At 42.2% G+C, this 18032-nt stretch overlaps 1 protein-coding gene across 2 annotated transcripts; it reads left to right on the forward strand.

The window, feature by feature from the left end:
- Positions 1–965: 965 nt before the first annotated feature.
- On the forward strand, positions 966–14140 carry PARL (presenilin associated rhomboid like). Of its 2 annotated transcripts, XM_074877781.1 has the most exons (10): positions 983–1231; positions 1320–1518; positions 1786–1926; positions 4463–4511; positions 6507–6602; positions 7953–8102; positions 8531–8601; positions 9946–10047; positions 11920–12017; positions 13814–14140. In XM_074877781.1, exons 1-10 carry the CDS (start codon positions 1185–1187, stop codon positions 13929–13931), a joined length of 1071 nt encoding a protein of 356 aa, XP_074733882.1. In that variant the 5' UTR covers positions 983–1184; the 3' UTR covers positions 13932–14140. The 2 variants fall into 2 exon arrangements, with proteins under 2 accessions (XP_074733883.1, XP_074733882.1); XM_074877782.1 differs by lacking the exons at positions 11920–12017; positions 13814–14140 and adding an exon at positions 11371–11913 and having other exon boundaries at positions 966–1231.
- Positions 14141–18032: the final 3892 nt, after the last annotated feature.

An 18032-nucleotide genomic window follows, 5' to 3' on the forward strand; every position in this document is an offset into this window, starting at 1 on the left:
TGGAGTGTGTTCCTCACACCCTCACAGAACTTTTCCTGCTGCAACACGTGACTGCTGCTTCTTGTCCTCCCCATGCACCTCCAAGATAAACCACTGTTTATTCAGCTGCTTGATTTTGGCAGCTCTGCACTCTGATCGCTGGAGGCCCAGGCACGACTGGCATGTACACTGCCTGACTGTCCCATTACTATCTCCACGGCAACATAGATAACCAGAGAAGTGCATGCAACTTCTTGAAACTTATCGATTACAAGTGATTTTCAAAGCAAACACACCTATTCTTTTTCCAGTTAATTTCAGGAGGGTGTTGGGGTTTGCAGCACCGGCTGGGCGGGGACAGCTCTCTGCCAGCATGTGCCTCACCAGCGCTGCCCGCAGCCGCCCGGCCGCGCCGCTGGCGCGAAGATCGGGCCAGGAGGAGCAGCACAGGCGGCAGAGACTGGGAGACCCGGCCGAAGGCACAGGGATCAGGGGACACCTGGGGGCAACCGACCCGGCAAGGGAGAGCTTGGCGAAGAGGCCTGAGAGGAGGCCGTGGGGCAGGGTCAGCCGCGCACAGCCCTTCGCTGGAGCGGCCCGGCGGTGAGGCGAGGCGCGGCAGGGCAGAGGAGCGAGGTGAGGCAAGGTGGTGAGGTGAAGTGGAGCCACACTGCAGACCAAGGCAAGGCTGAGGCACAGGCAGCAGCGTCCTCCCTGCCTCTTGGGCTGCTGCAGCCTGAGCCCCAGGCTGGGAGGAGACAGGGTCTGTCAATTCCAGAACGCTTCTAAGGAGGTCCCTAACTACATGGCGCCAGCGCTACTCGCCGAAAGGGCCCGGGAGGTAAAGGAGCTGCCACGCTCATCATGGCGGCCAGAGGGGGCCGGCAGCGCCACTCCCGCTATGGCGGCGCAGAGCCGGGACGACCCTCTCGACATGGCGGCCGCGGCAGGACGTGGGCGGGTCCGACCCGGCGGCCGGCAGCAGCTGCGGCGCTGCCGGAAATGCCGCCCACGGCAGGGGCCTGGGAGCCCCACGGCGCCCACGGTGCGGAGCTGCCCCGGGGAGCCCCTGGGCTGCCCCTCGCCCGGCGCGCTGGGGGTGACCGAGCGGCTCGCCGGGCCCCGCCGCCGGGCGCCCGACGCAGCGCCCTCAAAATGGCGCCCGGCCGCCCCGGAAGAGCTTGGCGCGCGGGGAGGCGCCCAACATGGCGTGGTGGTGCTGGGGCCGCGCCTGGGGCCCGCGGCCGCACAGGTAGCGCCGGGCTGGGCTGGGCTGGGCTGGGCTGGGCTGGGCCGGGGAGGGGGCGGCGGTGCTGACGGTCCGCGTCTTTCCCCCGCAGACTGACGGTGCTGCTGGAGCGGCGACAGGGTTTCCGCCGGGCGCGGCCGCGGCCCGAGGAGCCCCCTGCCGCCGCCGCCGCTGAGGCGCGGCCCGGCCCGCCGCCCCCGCGCCGCAGCCTCTGCCCGCCGCCGCCGCCCAGCCGCGCTGGCCGCCCCTCGCCGCGCCGCCTGGTCAAGCCGCTCCTCTTCGCGGTGGGGGTAAGTGGCTCCTGCGGGCCGGGGTCACCGTGTCCGGCTGGGGGCGAGCGGGGTAGGTGGGGAGCCCCGGCGGGCGGCTCGGTGACGGGGCCGCCGTCTGCTAGCGGTGCCTTAGTTCCCATCAACGTGCCGGCTTTGGTGAGGGCTGAGCAGTTGGGAACGGCCCGCAACGCAAGCCCGGGGTGAACCTGGCTTCCTCGGCCGAAGCCACGCGTGGACCGTCCTCGGGACGGTGCGTTCATCTTGACTTTACGCCGTCTCGCCCAGTTCACAGGCTCTGCTTTCGGGTCCGCCGCCATCTGGCAGTATGAGTCGCTCAAGTCGCGGGTCCAGACCTATTTTGAGGAAGCTCGAGCAGACTGGTTGGATAAAATACGGCCACAGAAGAGGGGGGACTTCAGAAAGCAGGTACACGGAGCCAGGCCCGGCCTGTTCGCGCACGGGTGGGTCCCTGCAGGAGTGTAAAACACGGCCGCATCTTTCCTCTGGTGTAGGCACTCTTGTGAGCACTGTTTGTACAACAGGTACTTGTCCTGTTTATCTTGATTTCTACCTTGGAGAAATAGTAGGTTCTCAGCAAAGTACAGTAGATACATTTGCTTACAAGAAAAACTGGTGGAATTAGTTCTAGAAAACTGTAATTCACAATATCACTGCAGAAGCTACACTGGAGAAAAATAATCATCTTTACCCTGAAATGCAGGGAGGAGAGGTCGGTAGTAGTGGTTTGTATATCTAAACTAGGTACCTTTTGCTTTTTCACTACTAAAAAAAAAAAAATCTATTCTTGCTATATCTTAAGTGTTCTCAACAGTGAACATGAATTCCCAAAGAGCGCAGAGCTAGCTTAAATTCTGAACCTTAAGCATAAGATTTTTTTTTAATGCTCTGGCTTCTGAAATGCGTTCGTATTTTCAACCTTTACCTCACAAAGATGAGGGTTTAGAGGGCTTTTTTTTTTCTCTATGAAAGCTGACATTTCCATGCAAATACTTTGGAGTTCAGGCAGTGAGAACAACGTAAGTCCTCCAAGGCTTATTATAAATTTAGTTGACATCCTGAAAGCATCAGTCATTTAGCTTTCAATTAAGTGTATTTAAAACTAAACATGCATATATGCTTTACATTTGTTTCAAGGTTACAACTGTGGCTTGTGATGGAGCAGGCTTGATTACTCTTTCAGGTCTCCTTGTCCAAGGGAAGTAGGGCTGAGTGTGGAGCTGGAGAAGCAGGGGGTCCTGGGCAGGACACAGGGGGAGCTGTTTTTGTAATGTGAATTGTGAGCGCTGTGGTACTTCTTTCGAAATGGGTGTGTGTTGTGGGTTAACCCTGGTGGGCAGCGAAGCACCACACAGCTGTTCACCCACAAACCCCCTGTGGGATAGAAGAGGAAAGGAAGAATAAAACCAAGAAAACTTGGGGGTAAAGATAAAACAACAACCAAAAAAAATGTGTAATAAGGATAAGTGGGAGAAGAGAGACGAAAACAAAACGCGTGATGCAAAGGCAATCGCTCACCATCTCCTGTGGGTAGACCAGTGCTCAGCCAATTCATGACCAGACCTCCTAAAATCCCCTCTTTGCCCTTTTATTGCTGAGCATGATGTTATATGGTAGGGAATATCTCTGGTTAGTTTGGGTCATCTGCCCAGTTGTGCCCCCTCCCAGCACCCCATCTGTCCACTGCAGGGGCAGAGTGAGAAGTGGGAAATGCCTTGGTGCTGTGCACACACTGTTCAGCAAAAGCTAGAACAGTAGTGTGTTGTCAGTACTGTTTTAGTCAAAAATTCAAAACACAGCACCATGTAAGAGCTGCTATAAAGAAAATTAACTCTATCCTAGCCAGGCCTAGTATGCTTTCTTGCTCAGTGTGTATGAACTGCAGGTGAGATTGTGATTGACACTTAATATTTTCAGTGTCTTTTGTTTTCCTTCAAAACCTAAAGGGGAAGATCTGATGATTAGCTGTAAAAAAAAAAAAAAAAAAAAAAACCAAACCAGCCCTGTTTTAATAGGCTTAAACTCCTGATCCCCATCTTCAGTTGTTAAATTTTATTTTTAAAAATTCAGGATCCCCCAGTAGCTTCTGAGAGCATCTACTTCCTGTATTGTAGAAAACTCATGTTTGTTTAGTATTCTTATACTGGACGACTTCATAGAAAATACCAGTATCTGAATCCCGTGGCAGAGAATTAAACAAATGTAATGAAGTTGTTACTTTGGTATTAAATAATGGTTTGTTTTACGCACAGTATTATTTCCCCCCACCTCCATCCTAGAGATAATTTTTATGACATTGTCCCCATCAATACGGTTGGATGGTCATTGAGCTATCAATAAAATACTCGTCCAAAATTATCCTGAAAGCTGAGGAAGGGAAAGGGGGGTGGAATTTGTCAGTGGGCTGACTGCACTCAAAATAAACTTTTTCAGGGGTTTTAAACTTGGAGGAGGGCTGGGTGAGCTGGACGCAAGGGGGAGTGGATTCCACATCTTGTGAGCCACCTCTGCAAAAGTGACCCTGGCACAAAAGTGGAATCTCTCAAAGGTGGGTGGTGTGATGTTAGACAGCATTAGGATGAGGCTTAGTTGAGGCAGGGTTTATACTAACTTTGGCTAATCTGCTGAAGTAAGCATTATGGCTAGATCCTTGTTTAGTACAAGCAGAGGTAAACCCATGGAGTTGTGTAAAAGGATATAACTGCATTTTTTTTGAAGAAACTCTTCATCTACGTTGGGATATTTTATGAAAAGGAGAGTAGATAACTTCTTGAGCAGAAAATGCCAACTTGGAAAGCTAAACCAGTCAGAAATAAAAAAGCTTGAAACCAATTTACTTAACAGATTTCAAATGCTTTCTATTCTTAAAAAGGTAGAACCTTGTGTGACTGTTTTTGAAATTGCAAATACTCTACAGTGGCATTGATGTATGATTCTGTTTCAGGTTAACAGCTGGTGGAATAACCTGACTGAGGGTCAGCGGACTGTGACAGGTTTGTGTTAGCTTACAAGTATTAGACATTCACAGGAAGAGAAATATGGCAAACAGGTACAGTATGTTAAAACAGATGGCTTTCATACCACATTTAGGTTGTTAGGCACAAAGCATGTGTAAACTTACACCTGCACATACGCTATTTCTGCTGCACTTCCTTCTCACAAACTATTTTTTGTATGCATTAAAAACATTCCTATGCATCTGTGCAAGAGAGTGTAGAGGATTAGCTAGAATCTTCTCCTGGCAACATTTTCCTCAGGAACTGTAAAAAAACAGCAAATGCTTTTAGAAGGCATAGGCATATATATTCCACTGATACATGGAAATAAAATTCCCTAGTAGATGCTTCTTGTTTGTAGCATGATGTATGTAAAATAGCAGAAAATTATCTTGTCAGCTTTCCTTTGGTTATGATGTAGTTTTGATTGGTTAGCCTAATGTCACTTGAAATCCCCAAGATAAATGTAATATGTGGAGAGAAATTGATGAGAACTTGATTCAAATCCAAATAAAGTAGCTGAGCCATATCTGCTGTTATATATTCTACATTAAGTATTCACTGAATGTATATTAGCAGGTTGTTAGCATAAGGTTACTTAAATGCTATTTCTATATCATTTACTTTTCTGTAGAAACACTTTAGAAAAAAATTTTCAACGCACTTATTACCTCTTTGAAGAGTTGACTCCCAGTCTAAGAACAGATTGCATAAGTGCTGAATGTTTGGGGCAGAAATAATCTCAGGCCACTCAATTAACAAGTGCTGTCAAGAAGTTTTGTACAGTGCTTTGAATTGCTCTTCAACACGCAACCCAGGTCACGATGCAGATACAAATACTATACTGAGGCAGGGATGGTGAAGATTCATGTTCTGTGGTCTCTAGAAAGTCCCTCAGCATCTAGTTAATCTAACAGGCAATAGAAATTCTAGTTGGTAGACCCTGAGCCATTCAGATACGTACCCTTGCCCTTGATTGCCATAACAAGGTTGGACTTACTGTACTGAGATTGTTGACAGTTCTGTAACATCTTGGTTTAGCATGCAGGCAAAATACTTCCTCTAATAAGAGAGCATGGTGGAATAGGATGGAGTGTCAAAAGAAATCTATTGAAGTTTTGGTTCTAGGATTTGTATATCATAGTTTTTCACAGTTCTTACATTTTGTTGCAAACTTCAAATAGAGAATAATTATGTGGCATTTACCAGGAATCAGAATTATTTTCCTCTTTAATGTTCCTAGCTATTATAAAAACATTTTAAATATCTAAATGTTTGGATAAAAATAGAGAAGACACTTTAAACAAGAAAAAATAAATTTGCATCATTATGTTTCTAATAATTCACATTTTTATTTGAAATAAAGTAAGATTGCAATAAACCTCTGTGAAGTAAAAGGCTGTGCATTTGCTGTCTCTCAGAGGTGACTATGCCTTAGCAATGTCAACTCAACTTTTTATGCTTGATCTCTAAACAGTGTCTTTATGATTCCCTCAAAACCAAAGCTCCCCAAAAATGGACAGGATGCATACTGTGTGTTTATATGGTTCCCTTAATCTTTTCCCCTCCATGCACAGTTAAATTCAACCAGGCAGCAGATTGGCAGCATTTGGGAATAAGCAGCTTGAGAGGCGAGAAGTGAGACCTTTTAAGCTGACTCTTGTTTCATTGGTTCTACAGTGGAATAGAAGTTTGAAACTGTAGCTTGAACATCTTCAGTACAGATTTTCTGGACTGTTGCACTCATTACACTGTTTTAACAAACAGTTGCAATTATATGTCATGCTTCTGAAAGACTTCCACTATAAAAATATAGCTTTCAGTATTTTTCTGGGGTTTTTTTGAACTCCATAAAGTATACTGCTTTTAATGGAATAGTGAAGAAAAAGTATGATTCTTGTAAGCTTACTTTTGAATGCCTGCTTACAGTAAGCATTATGGCATATTACATTCATAATTTGCTTTTATACTTTTTTTCCCCCCTCTTTATAGGTATTATAGCTGCAAATGTCTTCGTATTCTGTTTATGGAGGCTGCCTGGCATGCGTCGGATTATGTTTACATATTTCACCTCAGATCCATCTTCCAGTAAGTGAACAGTAATTCGGGTGACTTCTCTACCTTGGAATGTAACAGAACCTCTGACCATACTGCAGAAGCTGAAGCTGGCTTGTAGCTCCACCACCCACAAGCAGTCTCAGTCATGCCCAAACACATCGCGCTGTCCAGACAGGAAATGGTTTGAGGGGGAAAAAGTTAGAAGTAATGGATCTGATTTCTTTAAAACAAACAAAACACTGGTGCTTTTCTAAATATTGTAGCGTCAAAACTGTTGCCTGCTATCTGGCCTTTTACTGCATTCAGTAGGCTGCAGCTCATGCCTTTGTAAAGGTGGAGAGACATTTCTCCCAGTGATAACAACCCCTACTGCTTTCCTGGACAGAATGCAAACCATGCCACTCTTTGGGAAGGAGGAAAATAAATTGCACTATGTAATGCCATTCAAAAACTAGACTCAAATGTGATTTTTAATTTCCCACCCCTTAATGTTCTGTGGCATGCAGATAGAACAGTCATCTGTCACATTCATGTGCGCTTTCGTCAATAAACAAGCATTAGTCTGTATGTTACGTACAGAGGCCTTGTTTCAAAAAAAAACCAAACCACCACAAACTTGGCTTTCACTGTGTGTGAAATGTTTTGAAGATGTTAACTTAGGAAAGCAAGTTACTAGTATTTAATGGCAGAACAATTAATTTTCACTTCTACAGTAGAGAAGGATGAGACAAACGTGTTAGGAGAGTACTTTCTGCTATCCTCTTAATTTCTGCTGAAAAAATGGAAACTCAACCAATTCCCCACACACACTCCAAACCTAAAGTTTAGTTATTACCCAGATCTGAGCATCAGTCACTCCAGACGCTCCTATTTTAAATAATGTTGACCTTCAAACCTGCTAATTGGCTTTTTTTCATTTTTAAGGCCGCTGTTTCAAGTGAGGAGAGCCACTAGCTCTTTGAAACGTTATTCTTTGAGTCCATCTCTGCAGCAAAATAATTGTATACAGGTGCTAATATATTAAAAAATCTTTTTACTGTATACATACATAAATAAAATCTTTTTTCCTTTCCAAAGCATAGGAGACATGTCATAAGATAAATGTTTTATATGAAATATTCCCCAGTAGGTAATTAAGACTTTTCTAAAGTAGCTGTTTGTACAGTTTGCTTATCTCTGGGGTATATGTTCTACCTTTCAGAAGGTATTGCAAGGAATTTGAAAATTGTTACATTTCTGGCTTTATTACATAGCTTGTATTTGAGAATTCTAAGCATAATTAGCCTATAGTATGTCTTGATAAATTTCTAGTCTGCATGACATGTAAGTTGAAGCAAATTAAAACACTGACTTTTTTTTAATTGTTTTTCCCTTTTGTAGGAGCCCTGTGTTCTCCTATGCTGTTGTCTACGTTTAGTCACTTCTCTCTCTTCCACATGGCAGCAAATATGTATGTTTTATGGAGTTTTTCCAGCAGCATTGTGTCTCTTCTGGGATGTGAGCAGTTCATTGCAGTGTATCTTTCTGCTGGTAATGTTAAATATATATATATTTACAACACTAAAAAAATATAAATATGTATGCATGCAAGTAAAGTGTGTGCACAGTTAATAGATGTATGGTGACAGATGGCCATTGTTCAGTCCCACACATTGCTCTAAACTAACTGCAGTATTTATTTGCTGTCATACAGAATTTTGATAGGTTTTTAGGATATTGGGCTCCAAAATACCATGACAAAATAAAATAGCTCTTAATACAGATTCATGGGAGTTTCATGGGAAAAGATAACAGTTAATCCACATTAAAACAAAAACCACCCCAACCCGAAACAAAAAAACCCACCCATGCCACTTCCACTACCTTCTTTAGGAAGATGTTCAGGTAACATTGTTGAACTTTCTGATGCTTGTCTGCATTGTTGGCATTGTTTCCAATAGTAATTTTTTCCCTTCCAGGGGTTATCTCCACTTTTGTCAGTTATGTTGCTAAAATGGTCACTGGAAGGTTTGAACCATCCCTTGGAGCTGTAAGTATCTTGGAATATGGGAGACCCCGTAATGATCTCTGAAGCCATTTTCAATGCCTGCTGTATTCTTTAACTGGCTTAAAAGCCAAGAATAAATTTGGGATAATGGAAACTAGGAAGGTTTACCAAAAACAGATAACCAGGCTGTGATTCCTGTGCAAGAACTTGCCTGTTCTTCAAATGTTAACTCTCTTGCAGCGGCAGCCCAGAGCTAATGCCACTTAATGCTAATGGCTTGTAAATGAGTATGTAGCAGCAGGACCTCTTGTCACTAAGCAGATAATTCAGTTCTGTAACTTATTTCATAAATGTTTTCATAATTGTGTATCAGTCTTCTCTAACTGAAAAATGGAATACTTCAGAAAGAGATAATATAATCAGACGATCCAAATCAGCATGTGATACCAGCAGAAGTTGTAGGGCATGCTGTGCAGAAAGGGCAGCAGCTCTCCTGCCAAAAGTCTCACAGTATGAAAGATACGAGGCAGACTGATGAGGTGTTGTGCTTGTCGGTTCTTCACAAGTATTTTTAGTAGTAGAACATTTTAAAACACTTGCTATAAATTTGAGGTGAACCTAGCCATTTACCAAGTTTTAAAGGCTTCTAATTGACTTTACTAAATAACTTTTATAAAAGCCAAAAGTCACATTCTTATTTTCCAATAGGAATGAAAAAACCTGTTGAACTGTCCCAAAGTTAGAATTTTTGGTAGTGCTGTCCACGTATTGTCCCTTGATCTTGTGAATAAACTATATCTGGAGCAAGTTACTTTCCATTAGACTTACTGATCTGAACTTACTGAATTTGCCACACGTTGCATTAGTTCACTGTATTCACAGCCTTTTCATTGAGGTATTTCATGGATACAAAAGCCCATGGTCAATTTAGTGCAGAGCAGGGAATTGTTTGTTTCATTGACAAAAGATTTCTTGTCCCTATCCATCTGTTACTTTCTTTGTTTTGGTACAAGCTTCAGAATGACTCTCTTCATCTGAGATGTCTGTGTTTGATTAATATATGTTAGATTTCTAGGGTTTACTGGGGAAAAGGCATATTAACATAAATTGTTATCTTAAAAATTGGGGGAGTTATTTCTTAATTATATAAGAGTATCCAAGGGGTATTTTTTTCCAGTATTTTCGATTTCAGATACTTAAGTTAAATCATGGTGTCTTGGTTTATTTTTATTCTGAACTTTGATGTGGTGCTTTGTGCTTTGAGGTTTACCACAGGGCTGCATTTGAAAGTACAAGTCAAAAGGAAAATGGGTTCACATGCAGAAAAATTAATTTTCCCTTATGTAACATCTCAGCTTACTTTCATGTATTTTAATGTATTTACAGTCAGGAGCAATAATGACTGTCCTTGCAGCCGTATGTACAAAGATGCCAGAAGCAAAACTAGCCATCATATTTCTTCCAATGTTCACATTTACAGCAGGAAGCGTAAGTGCCTTTGAACTTCAAAGAAATCCTACTCTTAACTTTTTCCCCATACCTCTCCAGTATCTGGGCATGTGTCCTCTTTGTTTGTGTTTCTAAGCTGTTAAATTTATTTTGAAAGAGAATACAGGTCACGGAATTCCTGGAGACCGATTCTGAATTGTTGCAGCCTAGCATGGTCATTACACAAGTGTGTAGTGAATTCAGAATTATTCTAAATTCCATCCTCCATGGGTGTGTTTCAGTCTGATACTAAGAGGTGAAAGATGTTGGGAGGGACTTGGGTTCCCCTGCCTGAGGAGATGTGCATACACGCACCGTTCTTTCTGATGGGTGATACTTTTTTATAGCAGCACTTGTTACAGGCTAATCTAATATTGATGATGCACTCTTTAATTTATCAAGATGGGAAAACCAGAATTTCACTTCTCAAGGGAAATAACATTCCAGCCCTGGAGGAATACCTGCCTCCTCATTTGGATACCATCTTTTGATACTTTCAAGAACACTGCTGGGATTAGAAATAAACTACTGAGGCTTTTCTTCATGTGTAGTACTACAACTCCTTTTTTGTTTCATTAAGTTCTTTTAAGCACATCCACTGCCCCATTTAAGAAAAGCTTCTCGTGTCTATCTTGACTTGCTTTAATAAGTTAATCATCTTTGGCCCACTACTTAAAGTTGTTTTACTTAAAGCAGTTACGATCTTGAAGTGACAAAGCTTGAGACTTAATATTTTTTGTGAGTGAGGTTTACAGATTTGAACAAGTGATCTTAGATACAGCCTTCGTGTTTTCCTTGCACTTCTGCTTGAGTGGACCTGGTTTTTTGCATGCTACCCTTTAACTGCATCTTTCCTTAAAAAGATGGCCAGGGTAGAAATACTGGCAGAGCCACATAGAGCGCTGCCATAAGGAAGTACTCATTGCAGCAGTAAAACAAGAGCAACATTGGCTATTGCAGTATAAACGCTGGAATAATTTTAGCCCTACTATGTAATTGTATTTCTAAGCCCTGTGTACTCCTTTAGCCTACCTTACTGTTGTGGTCTATATACTGTAATCAGCTTTTGAAATAAACAAGCCAATGTAGCAATATAGCTGCTATCCTAACACATATGCTTAAGGAAAGAAATCCTACTTAAAGTAACATTTCATCCTAACATTAAGTCTGTTGGGTTTTTTTGGAATGAGACATTTAGTAAAATTTTGCATAATTGCAGTTATGGTGGTTTACATCTCCTGAGGATGGTATGCTGTTTGTTGCTCATGCTGTTTCTGGCCATGGAGTTGTTCACTATTATCCTGATTTTCTACCTTCCAACAGATGTGTCGTTGAGGAGGATGTGATGGTCCATTTATATCAGATAAGATGACAGGGATGCTGCCCCACACGTTCTATCCACTAGAGGGTTGTGTTTGGGAGAACAGAGGCATCTAAGTAAATCTAAGTTATGTCAGAATTAGTGAATGAAAATGTTGCAGTTATGTACTTTGTGGTGTCTTTTATAGCATATACTCTTTCAAGCAACTTCCTTTTTTTTTTTCTCTGACCTGAGCTTGGAATGTATGTGTAGCTTTAGAAATTAAGATTGGAAGAGATGACCATTTGAAAAGCACACATTCCTACACAGCACTATTCTGTAGCTGCTCATGGCTGTGTTTTGACAGCACAGTGCAACAAAGGACTCAAGTCTGTTTTAAAACTGTTGGGTGGTTGTGGTTTTTTTTTTTACAGTGATTGCTTTGATATAAAATTTAGGGGATGTGTTTTGATCCCAGATTTTTGCTCTGTGCCAGAATAAGAAACACTGTTATTGGTGGCCATTACATGCTGTGACTGATCCTGTCCCTTCCATGTTCTGTTTCTTTCCAGGCTTTAAAAGCCATAATTGCATTTGACAGTGCAGGACTTGCTCTAGGCTGGAGACTTTTTGACCATGCTGCACATCTTGGGGGAGCTCTCTTTGGAATGTGAGTCTGTATTTACTAACTTCTGTTTGTTTCATATTTAAATTTATCCTATATATTTTCCTCTTCACTTCCTCTTATTTCTGAAGTGTGAGGTTTTTTTGGAAAGCTGTCTTAAGTAGCACTGAAGGCAACTCACTGTTATCCTTGTGTGGAAAATACCGTTAACAGATGCTTAGAACTGAAAGAAATTGAGCTGAACTGCCTCAGAATGATAGATTAGATGTCAGATTGTCCTGTCACCGTAACCTGGGCTGGCTGTCTCTATCCTGCTCTCCCCAGCACATTGAAGAGGGTCAGAAGGCAGAAAAGATTCTCACAAAACACAGCATGGACAAATTAAAATAACTTTAGAATTAAGCAGCTAAGAAAATGTCTTTGTCTCAGTGTTTTTCCTCTAATTGCCAATTTAGAGAGCTACAGAGTTAGTATAAGCTCAGGCCAAATTCCTTTGAGCAGCCTCTACTGCTGTTTCTCAGTGTTGCTGCACTGCCTTTGTGTGGAGCCTTCCTAATTGGGAAGAACTACTAGAAACCAGTTTGTAGGAAACAGTTCTGCATTGTTCCATGTTTGAACTGCATTGCCTAATGAATTTTTCCCCTTCTATCTGATTGCAATGATGTCTTAATCTGCACACTTATTGCTAAGAGTGTTTTTAAATATTTTATGTAGGCATTTTAAAAGCCTACCTGAGATTTAACTAGGCCAGACAGAGAACAGGTGGGGGACACTTTCATTTTGGTCTACAAACTGGTTTGCCTTTGCTATTTCTTGGCCTTGTTGTCAGTAAGTTCTGTGCTGCAGTCTCCTTTTCTCCCCTTCTGTGGCATCACAATTTGATGAGGTCTTGCTGAATGGTAACTACTTTCTGCCATGATGATGATACCACCTTGTTCATTATAATGCAAATTCACATATTATTAAAATAGGGTAGCAGTTGCAGTAAAAATTGTCTTGAGTTGACAAGTATCTTGCCTTCTTCACCTACATGTGTTCTACTCTGCGATCATTTTGGTCACTTCATCCTATAACAGGGCCTCTATTTAGAACATAAGTTGAATGGCTAAAGTATTTTCTATCCATTGCCTCACAGACAGTTGTCCACTTCGGAGAGCACCTATATGATTTAAAGGAATGGCCAGTTTACCTAGCACTGGCTGATGGCTCATATAAAAGTGCTTTTGTTGTTCAGGGCTTAGGTGTGAAGTTAGGCTTGTGGGAGAGCCTTCAACCTATTTCCATGCAGTTGCTTCCCCTCCTGCCTCTCCTCTCCACCATAACCTCCCTTGCTTAATTACTTATGTTGATATGAATATAAATCAAGCTAGAATTTTGATAGATTAAATGTTTTTAGATGTTTATAGAAGAAAATTCACTTTGAATGGAATGTGGCTGTTCATTCTGGGGCAGTTGTATTTACATACGAGAAAAGTACTTTTGCCTGGTGTTGCCAGTAAGGATTAGCACAAGCAATAGTACTGTTCTAACAGTTTCTTAAATGGAAATGGTTTTCTGCATCTTTTTAAAGTAGAAATCATGAGAGCATGAAATTAAAGGGATGAAAACCATTCATTCTCAGGGCTAAGACAAGCAAGAACACAAAGAAAAGACTATTAGGAATCAAGAGAACAAACGCCTTCCCTGCCACTGCCACTTTCCAAGAATGTTGTTCTTTCTGCCTTAGTTTTATCTTGTCTCCTATACTAAGCATTTGAGTTACTTAATTTTTCTAGTAATCAACCTGTTCCTCAGATACAGACAAAAGTTGCAGTTAGTTTTCACTAGTATTTCTTTCTCAGGTGGTACGTGACTTACGGCCATGAGCTCATATGGAAGAACAGAGAACCACTGGTGAAAGCTTGGCATGAAATGAGGACAAAGAACACAGGAAAGGGAGGAGGTGGAAGATCTAACTGATTCTAATCCTGGAGATTCCTTGTGCCCAAGTGGTATATTACTTGAAGATGTGGGACTGAATTGGTTTTGAAGGTTTTTTGCTATTCCACATTAAGCCTCTAAGGAGCTGAAGCTTCTAATGTAAACTACAGTGACAAAAATGCATATCAATAGAAAATGAACTCTGATAAAGGTGGAACAATAAAGGTTTTTATCCTATTGCTTTCTGAGGTAACAGTCTGCATTACCTTTTTTAAAGGAGGAATAAAAAAACATGCTTTCCAATGAAGTGACTGAAAGCTGCTCAAAAAACTGCAAAAGGGGGTACAAATGGTTAATACTTAGAAAGATAAACATTTTTAAAACTGAGGAAGTTGAATAGATCATGCATCTGCCTAATGTCCACCAGACAACACTAGGTGCTTTCCTAGAAGGCACACATTGAAAAGATTGGATGAGCTAAGCCAATGGTCTCTTTTGATCTTAAACTTGAAATAACATGAAGCAATACTGGATTGTTTGCCAAAGCTTACATACTGGTTAATGGTCCAGCTTTATTCATCAGCTCTGGCTTATTCAACCTATGTTTCTCAGTTCTATCCACTTTGAAGATGCTGTCACATCTTGTTAGAATTTACTACAATGATAGCTTTTTCTCTTTCATGACTACGTGCAGTGAAAGAATGACTTATACTGTGATTTTAAAGTTGTACTGTATTGCTAGTTTCCTTTAAGGTTTTTCTAAGAATTTTAGAACAGTAACTTTTGGTTTGGAATGTGCCAGTTCTAGAAAAATAAGCACCTTCAGCAAAAATAGATGAGGCGCCTGAGATCAGCAACACTGCAACCAGGAGTAACTGCTAAAGTAAACCTGAGGTTAGTACTGTGACCAATGTTCCTATTAATACAAATAAAAACAAAAGTGGGGTTTTGGGTATGCTGCTACTCTGCCTGTCCTGCAAGTATGACTACACAACCCCACGCAACGGGCTGAGGAGTCTGCCCAGATATGAGTTGGTGGGTTCAAACCCTTAACTTTTCCCTGGAGGCTGAATTAGTCATTCTGGATGGACTGACTGGCTAAAGAACATGTTGCATCTGTAAGAAGCAACCTGTGCTTTTTAACTTTACAGAAAATACATTTCCTGTAGGGATAAAGAATGCGTAATACTAAATGGCACCCATTGTAATAAATGATGTGAGTACAAAATCACTGTAAACTCCCTTATTGCCACAGGCCAGTACTCAAGTCTAAATTTTTCTTCCTTGGAAAATCAGACACTTGAGAGTTTGTTCCTTTAAGAGCCTGTCAACTTAAACACTTAAAACATGAACGAGTGGGAGTATCTAATATTCCTTTGCTCTGCTGCAGAAGCTTTCTGGCTTTCTAATCTGAAACCACTTCTCCTTTCCTACTTCCTTCTCTGACCCTGGGACCAAGCCTGCCGGTGTGTTGGGCTGCAGGCACAGTGCAGCCCTGCCTGCAGCAGAGGGCAGCCGCAGATGGGAGACGCAGAGGCAGGGAGAAGCCGGCAGCGAACGAAGATGGCCACTGAACGGGCTGGTCATAAGGGAGTATTTCATGCCAAAGAAGCTCAAAAGTCATAGCTCACAATATTTTGCATGTTGTTTTTTCACCTATTTAACCTATTGTCTTTGTCTGCTTTTTCCCCCCTTCCTTGCATTACCTCTTGTGCACTCAACTTATGTAGTCTGTCCAACACTTATGTATTTTCTAAGGGTTTTTTAGAGAACCTGGCTGAAAACAGCAGGGTATAATATTGCAGAAAATAACAGTGTATAAACCCTGAAGGACATCATATTTTACAGGTCTAGAAAAATAAGCCAAGGTTACAATTAAGTTCTTCACCATAGTAGCCAGTGTCTACCTCAAAGTTTGAAAGCGATGCCCCTGTATCACTTGCAGAGCCTGGAGTCCCGCTCGTGGTCTGTTAGAGCCGGTAGGGCAGCGTGGTATCGCTGTAGCCCTTCAGCTTGCAGGAGTGCAGATGAGCGCTGTGACATTTTCAGGCTGACCCTTCAGATGCCTGCACTTCTGCTGGATTCTCGGAGTTGCAGAGACGCAAAGCTCCTGAAAAAAACAGCTGGAACTGCCAGAGAGGTTTGAAAGTCGCTTTCTTTTCAGACAGTGGCTGTAGTTCGAGGGTCTCATGCTTAAGCTTCACCTTAACTTTAGGCCTAACAGCATTGACCCTTCTAAAGGCTGTTCCGTATCCAAGTCTTCCTCATTTACAGAAACCCTAGAGGTATTTAACATATGTAAGGTGGTACAAAAACATTCACATGGCCAAGCAGTGGGTTTCATGTCATTTTTGCACCTGAGCCTTCGTGCAGCATTATCTGCCAGAGGTAAACTATCTTCTCTGGTCCAAAGTGACTTTCAAACTGCAATAGGAAAGTCAGACAAGGAATGGCCTGGAGTTACGACAGCTCACCAGAGTAAGATAACTTTCTGGCAAGCAAATGCCCTCCTTGAAAAATCTGGCATCAGTATATGCCCGTAGCTCAGTATTTAGTCACATCTTTGAATGCCAAAGAAATTAGAAGAATGAAAAAAACAAAGCCCCCCAACCCCAGAAAAAACAACAAAAAGAACCAACCACCTAAAACAAAACTAACCACATGGAAAGGCTTTTTTTTCTGCTTTTCAAAGAGATTATTATTGTGAATAAAAGTACAATGTGGTAATTATGTGGATGGTTGGCAGAAGCAGCAGCTAGCGTTCGCATAGGAAAATAGCAGTAAGTATAAAGTCATGGTTAATCATGTCGAGACACAAGCCTTCATCCTTTTTCCATGACTTTTAAGAAAGTCTGCTGTGGCCTTGCCATGTTTCAGGCATATTCTGCTTCAGTGTAGTGATCTGCTCTATTGAAATTTCATTTTAGTATTAGAACAGTGGATTTGAGCTTTCAGCCCCTATTCCTGGCAGCAACAGCTGTTTTGCTTTCTGATTTGATGGTTTTCCTTTGTCTTACTGTTGCAGTATTTCCACCCCCCGCCTCCCCCCCCAGCTTTTAATCATGATAAATCTCTTCTAAATGCAGACAACTTTTTAATCTCATCCAGCTTCTTCTGGTTTCTCCGTCTGAGATAGCCTTTGTGCCAATTTCATCCTACAAGCTATGACGAGCAGCTGCTCAAAGCGCTCCCTGATGCTGTAGGTGGGCTCTGAGACGCGCAGTGCCAGAGCTGAATTCAGTACTAGGAAGCGGCAGGCACAGGGAGAGCAGAGACATCCGATTTATTCTCCAATGTATTTTGCTAAGTCAGGCCTAGGAACAAGGATCAGAGCATCATTTGTACTGTGCCAGTGATAACAGATGATAAAGCGGATGTTCTGTTTTCTCCCACGACTGTAAAATCCATTTCTCTTTACCAGGATGAAGTGTTGTACATTTCACCCAAGTCTGATTTATTTTTAAGAATTACTGTGTAGAGCAGAGTGGTTCTAGAAAAAAAAAAAAAAAAAAAGAGTAGCAGAAAGTTAAGAATTACCTCCTTGCATATTCCTAAAAGTAAAATTACTTTTGTGGGTTTTTCAGGCAACAAATGAAATGCAGCATTCAATATCCCGTATGATACTGTGTCAAGACTTCTGTGTGGGACCAAAATGTTACCTGAAATTTCTGAGTCTCCTTGCCCTAACTGACACATGGGAGGGGGGTGTGTGAAATCAAAACTGCTAGTAGCACCAGCAAGTGCCAGATCAGGTGTTTAGGACAACAGGATCATCTGCAAAGACCGTTCTTTCTATCCCTTGGTAACTGTGTTTCAAAGAGAGGCCAAACGCTTGCGGAGAGGTTCTGCCTCAGTCCATATCCACATTTCTAGCCCTCCTCCCCACCAGAAGCAGGTGCAAATCTAGACTGAGGGCTGAAGTGTTAATACGCTACAGATACAGACTGCTCAGCTGAAATAAAGCAGCAAATCTTAGTTTTTCAAGTTCCACTGCGTAATTAATCTATTAGATCTTACCAGATAACCACCTGTAACTAGATTATTACATTCTAAGATGAAGTCTAGTTAGCCTTTTAACTAGATGACAGCATCTCAGTTTATCTGCATTCTTCACTTACACAGCCTTATATTTCATAATTT

This window comes from Strix uralensis, chromosome 9, assembly GCF_047716275.1.
Source record: "Strix uralensis isolate ZFMK-TIS-50842 chromosome 9, bStrUra1, whole genome shotgun sequence".
NCBI lineage: Eukaryota > Metazoa > Chordata > Aves > Strigiformes > Strigidae > Strix > Strix uralensis.

Excerpts from the sequence above, each read along its gene's own strand:
- PARL (XM_074877781.1), top strand. The coding sequence starts at position 1,185 with ATGGCGTGGTGGTGCTGGGGCCGCGCCTGGGGCCCGCGGCCGCACAG. Across the intron at positions 1,927-4,462 it reads GGGGGGACTTCAGAAAGCAG|GTTAACAGCTGGTGGAATAA; the intron begins GTACACGGAGCC and ends ATTCTGTTTCAG. Across the intron at positions 6,603-7,952 it reads CACCTCAGATCCATCTTCCA|GAGCCCTGTGTTCTCCTATG; the intron begins GTAAGTGAACAG and ends TCCCTTTTGTAG.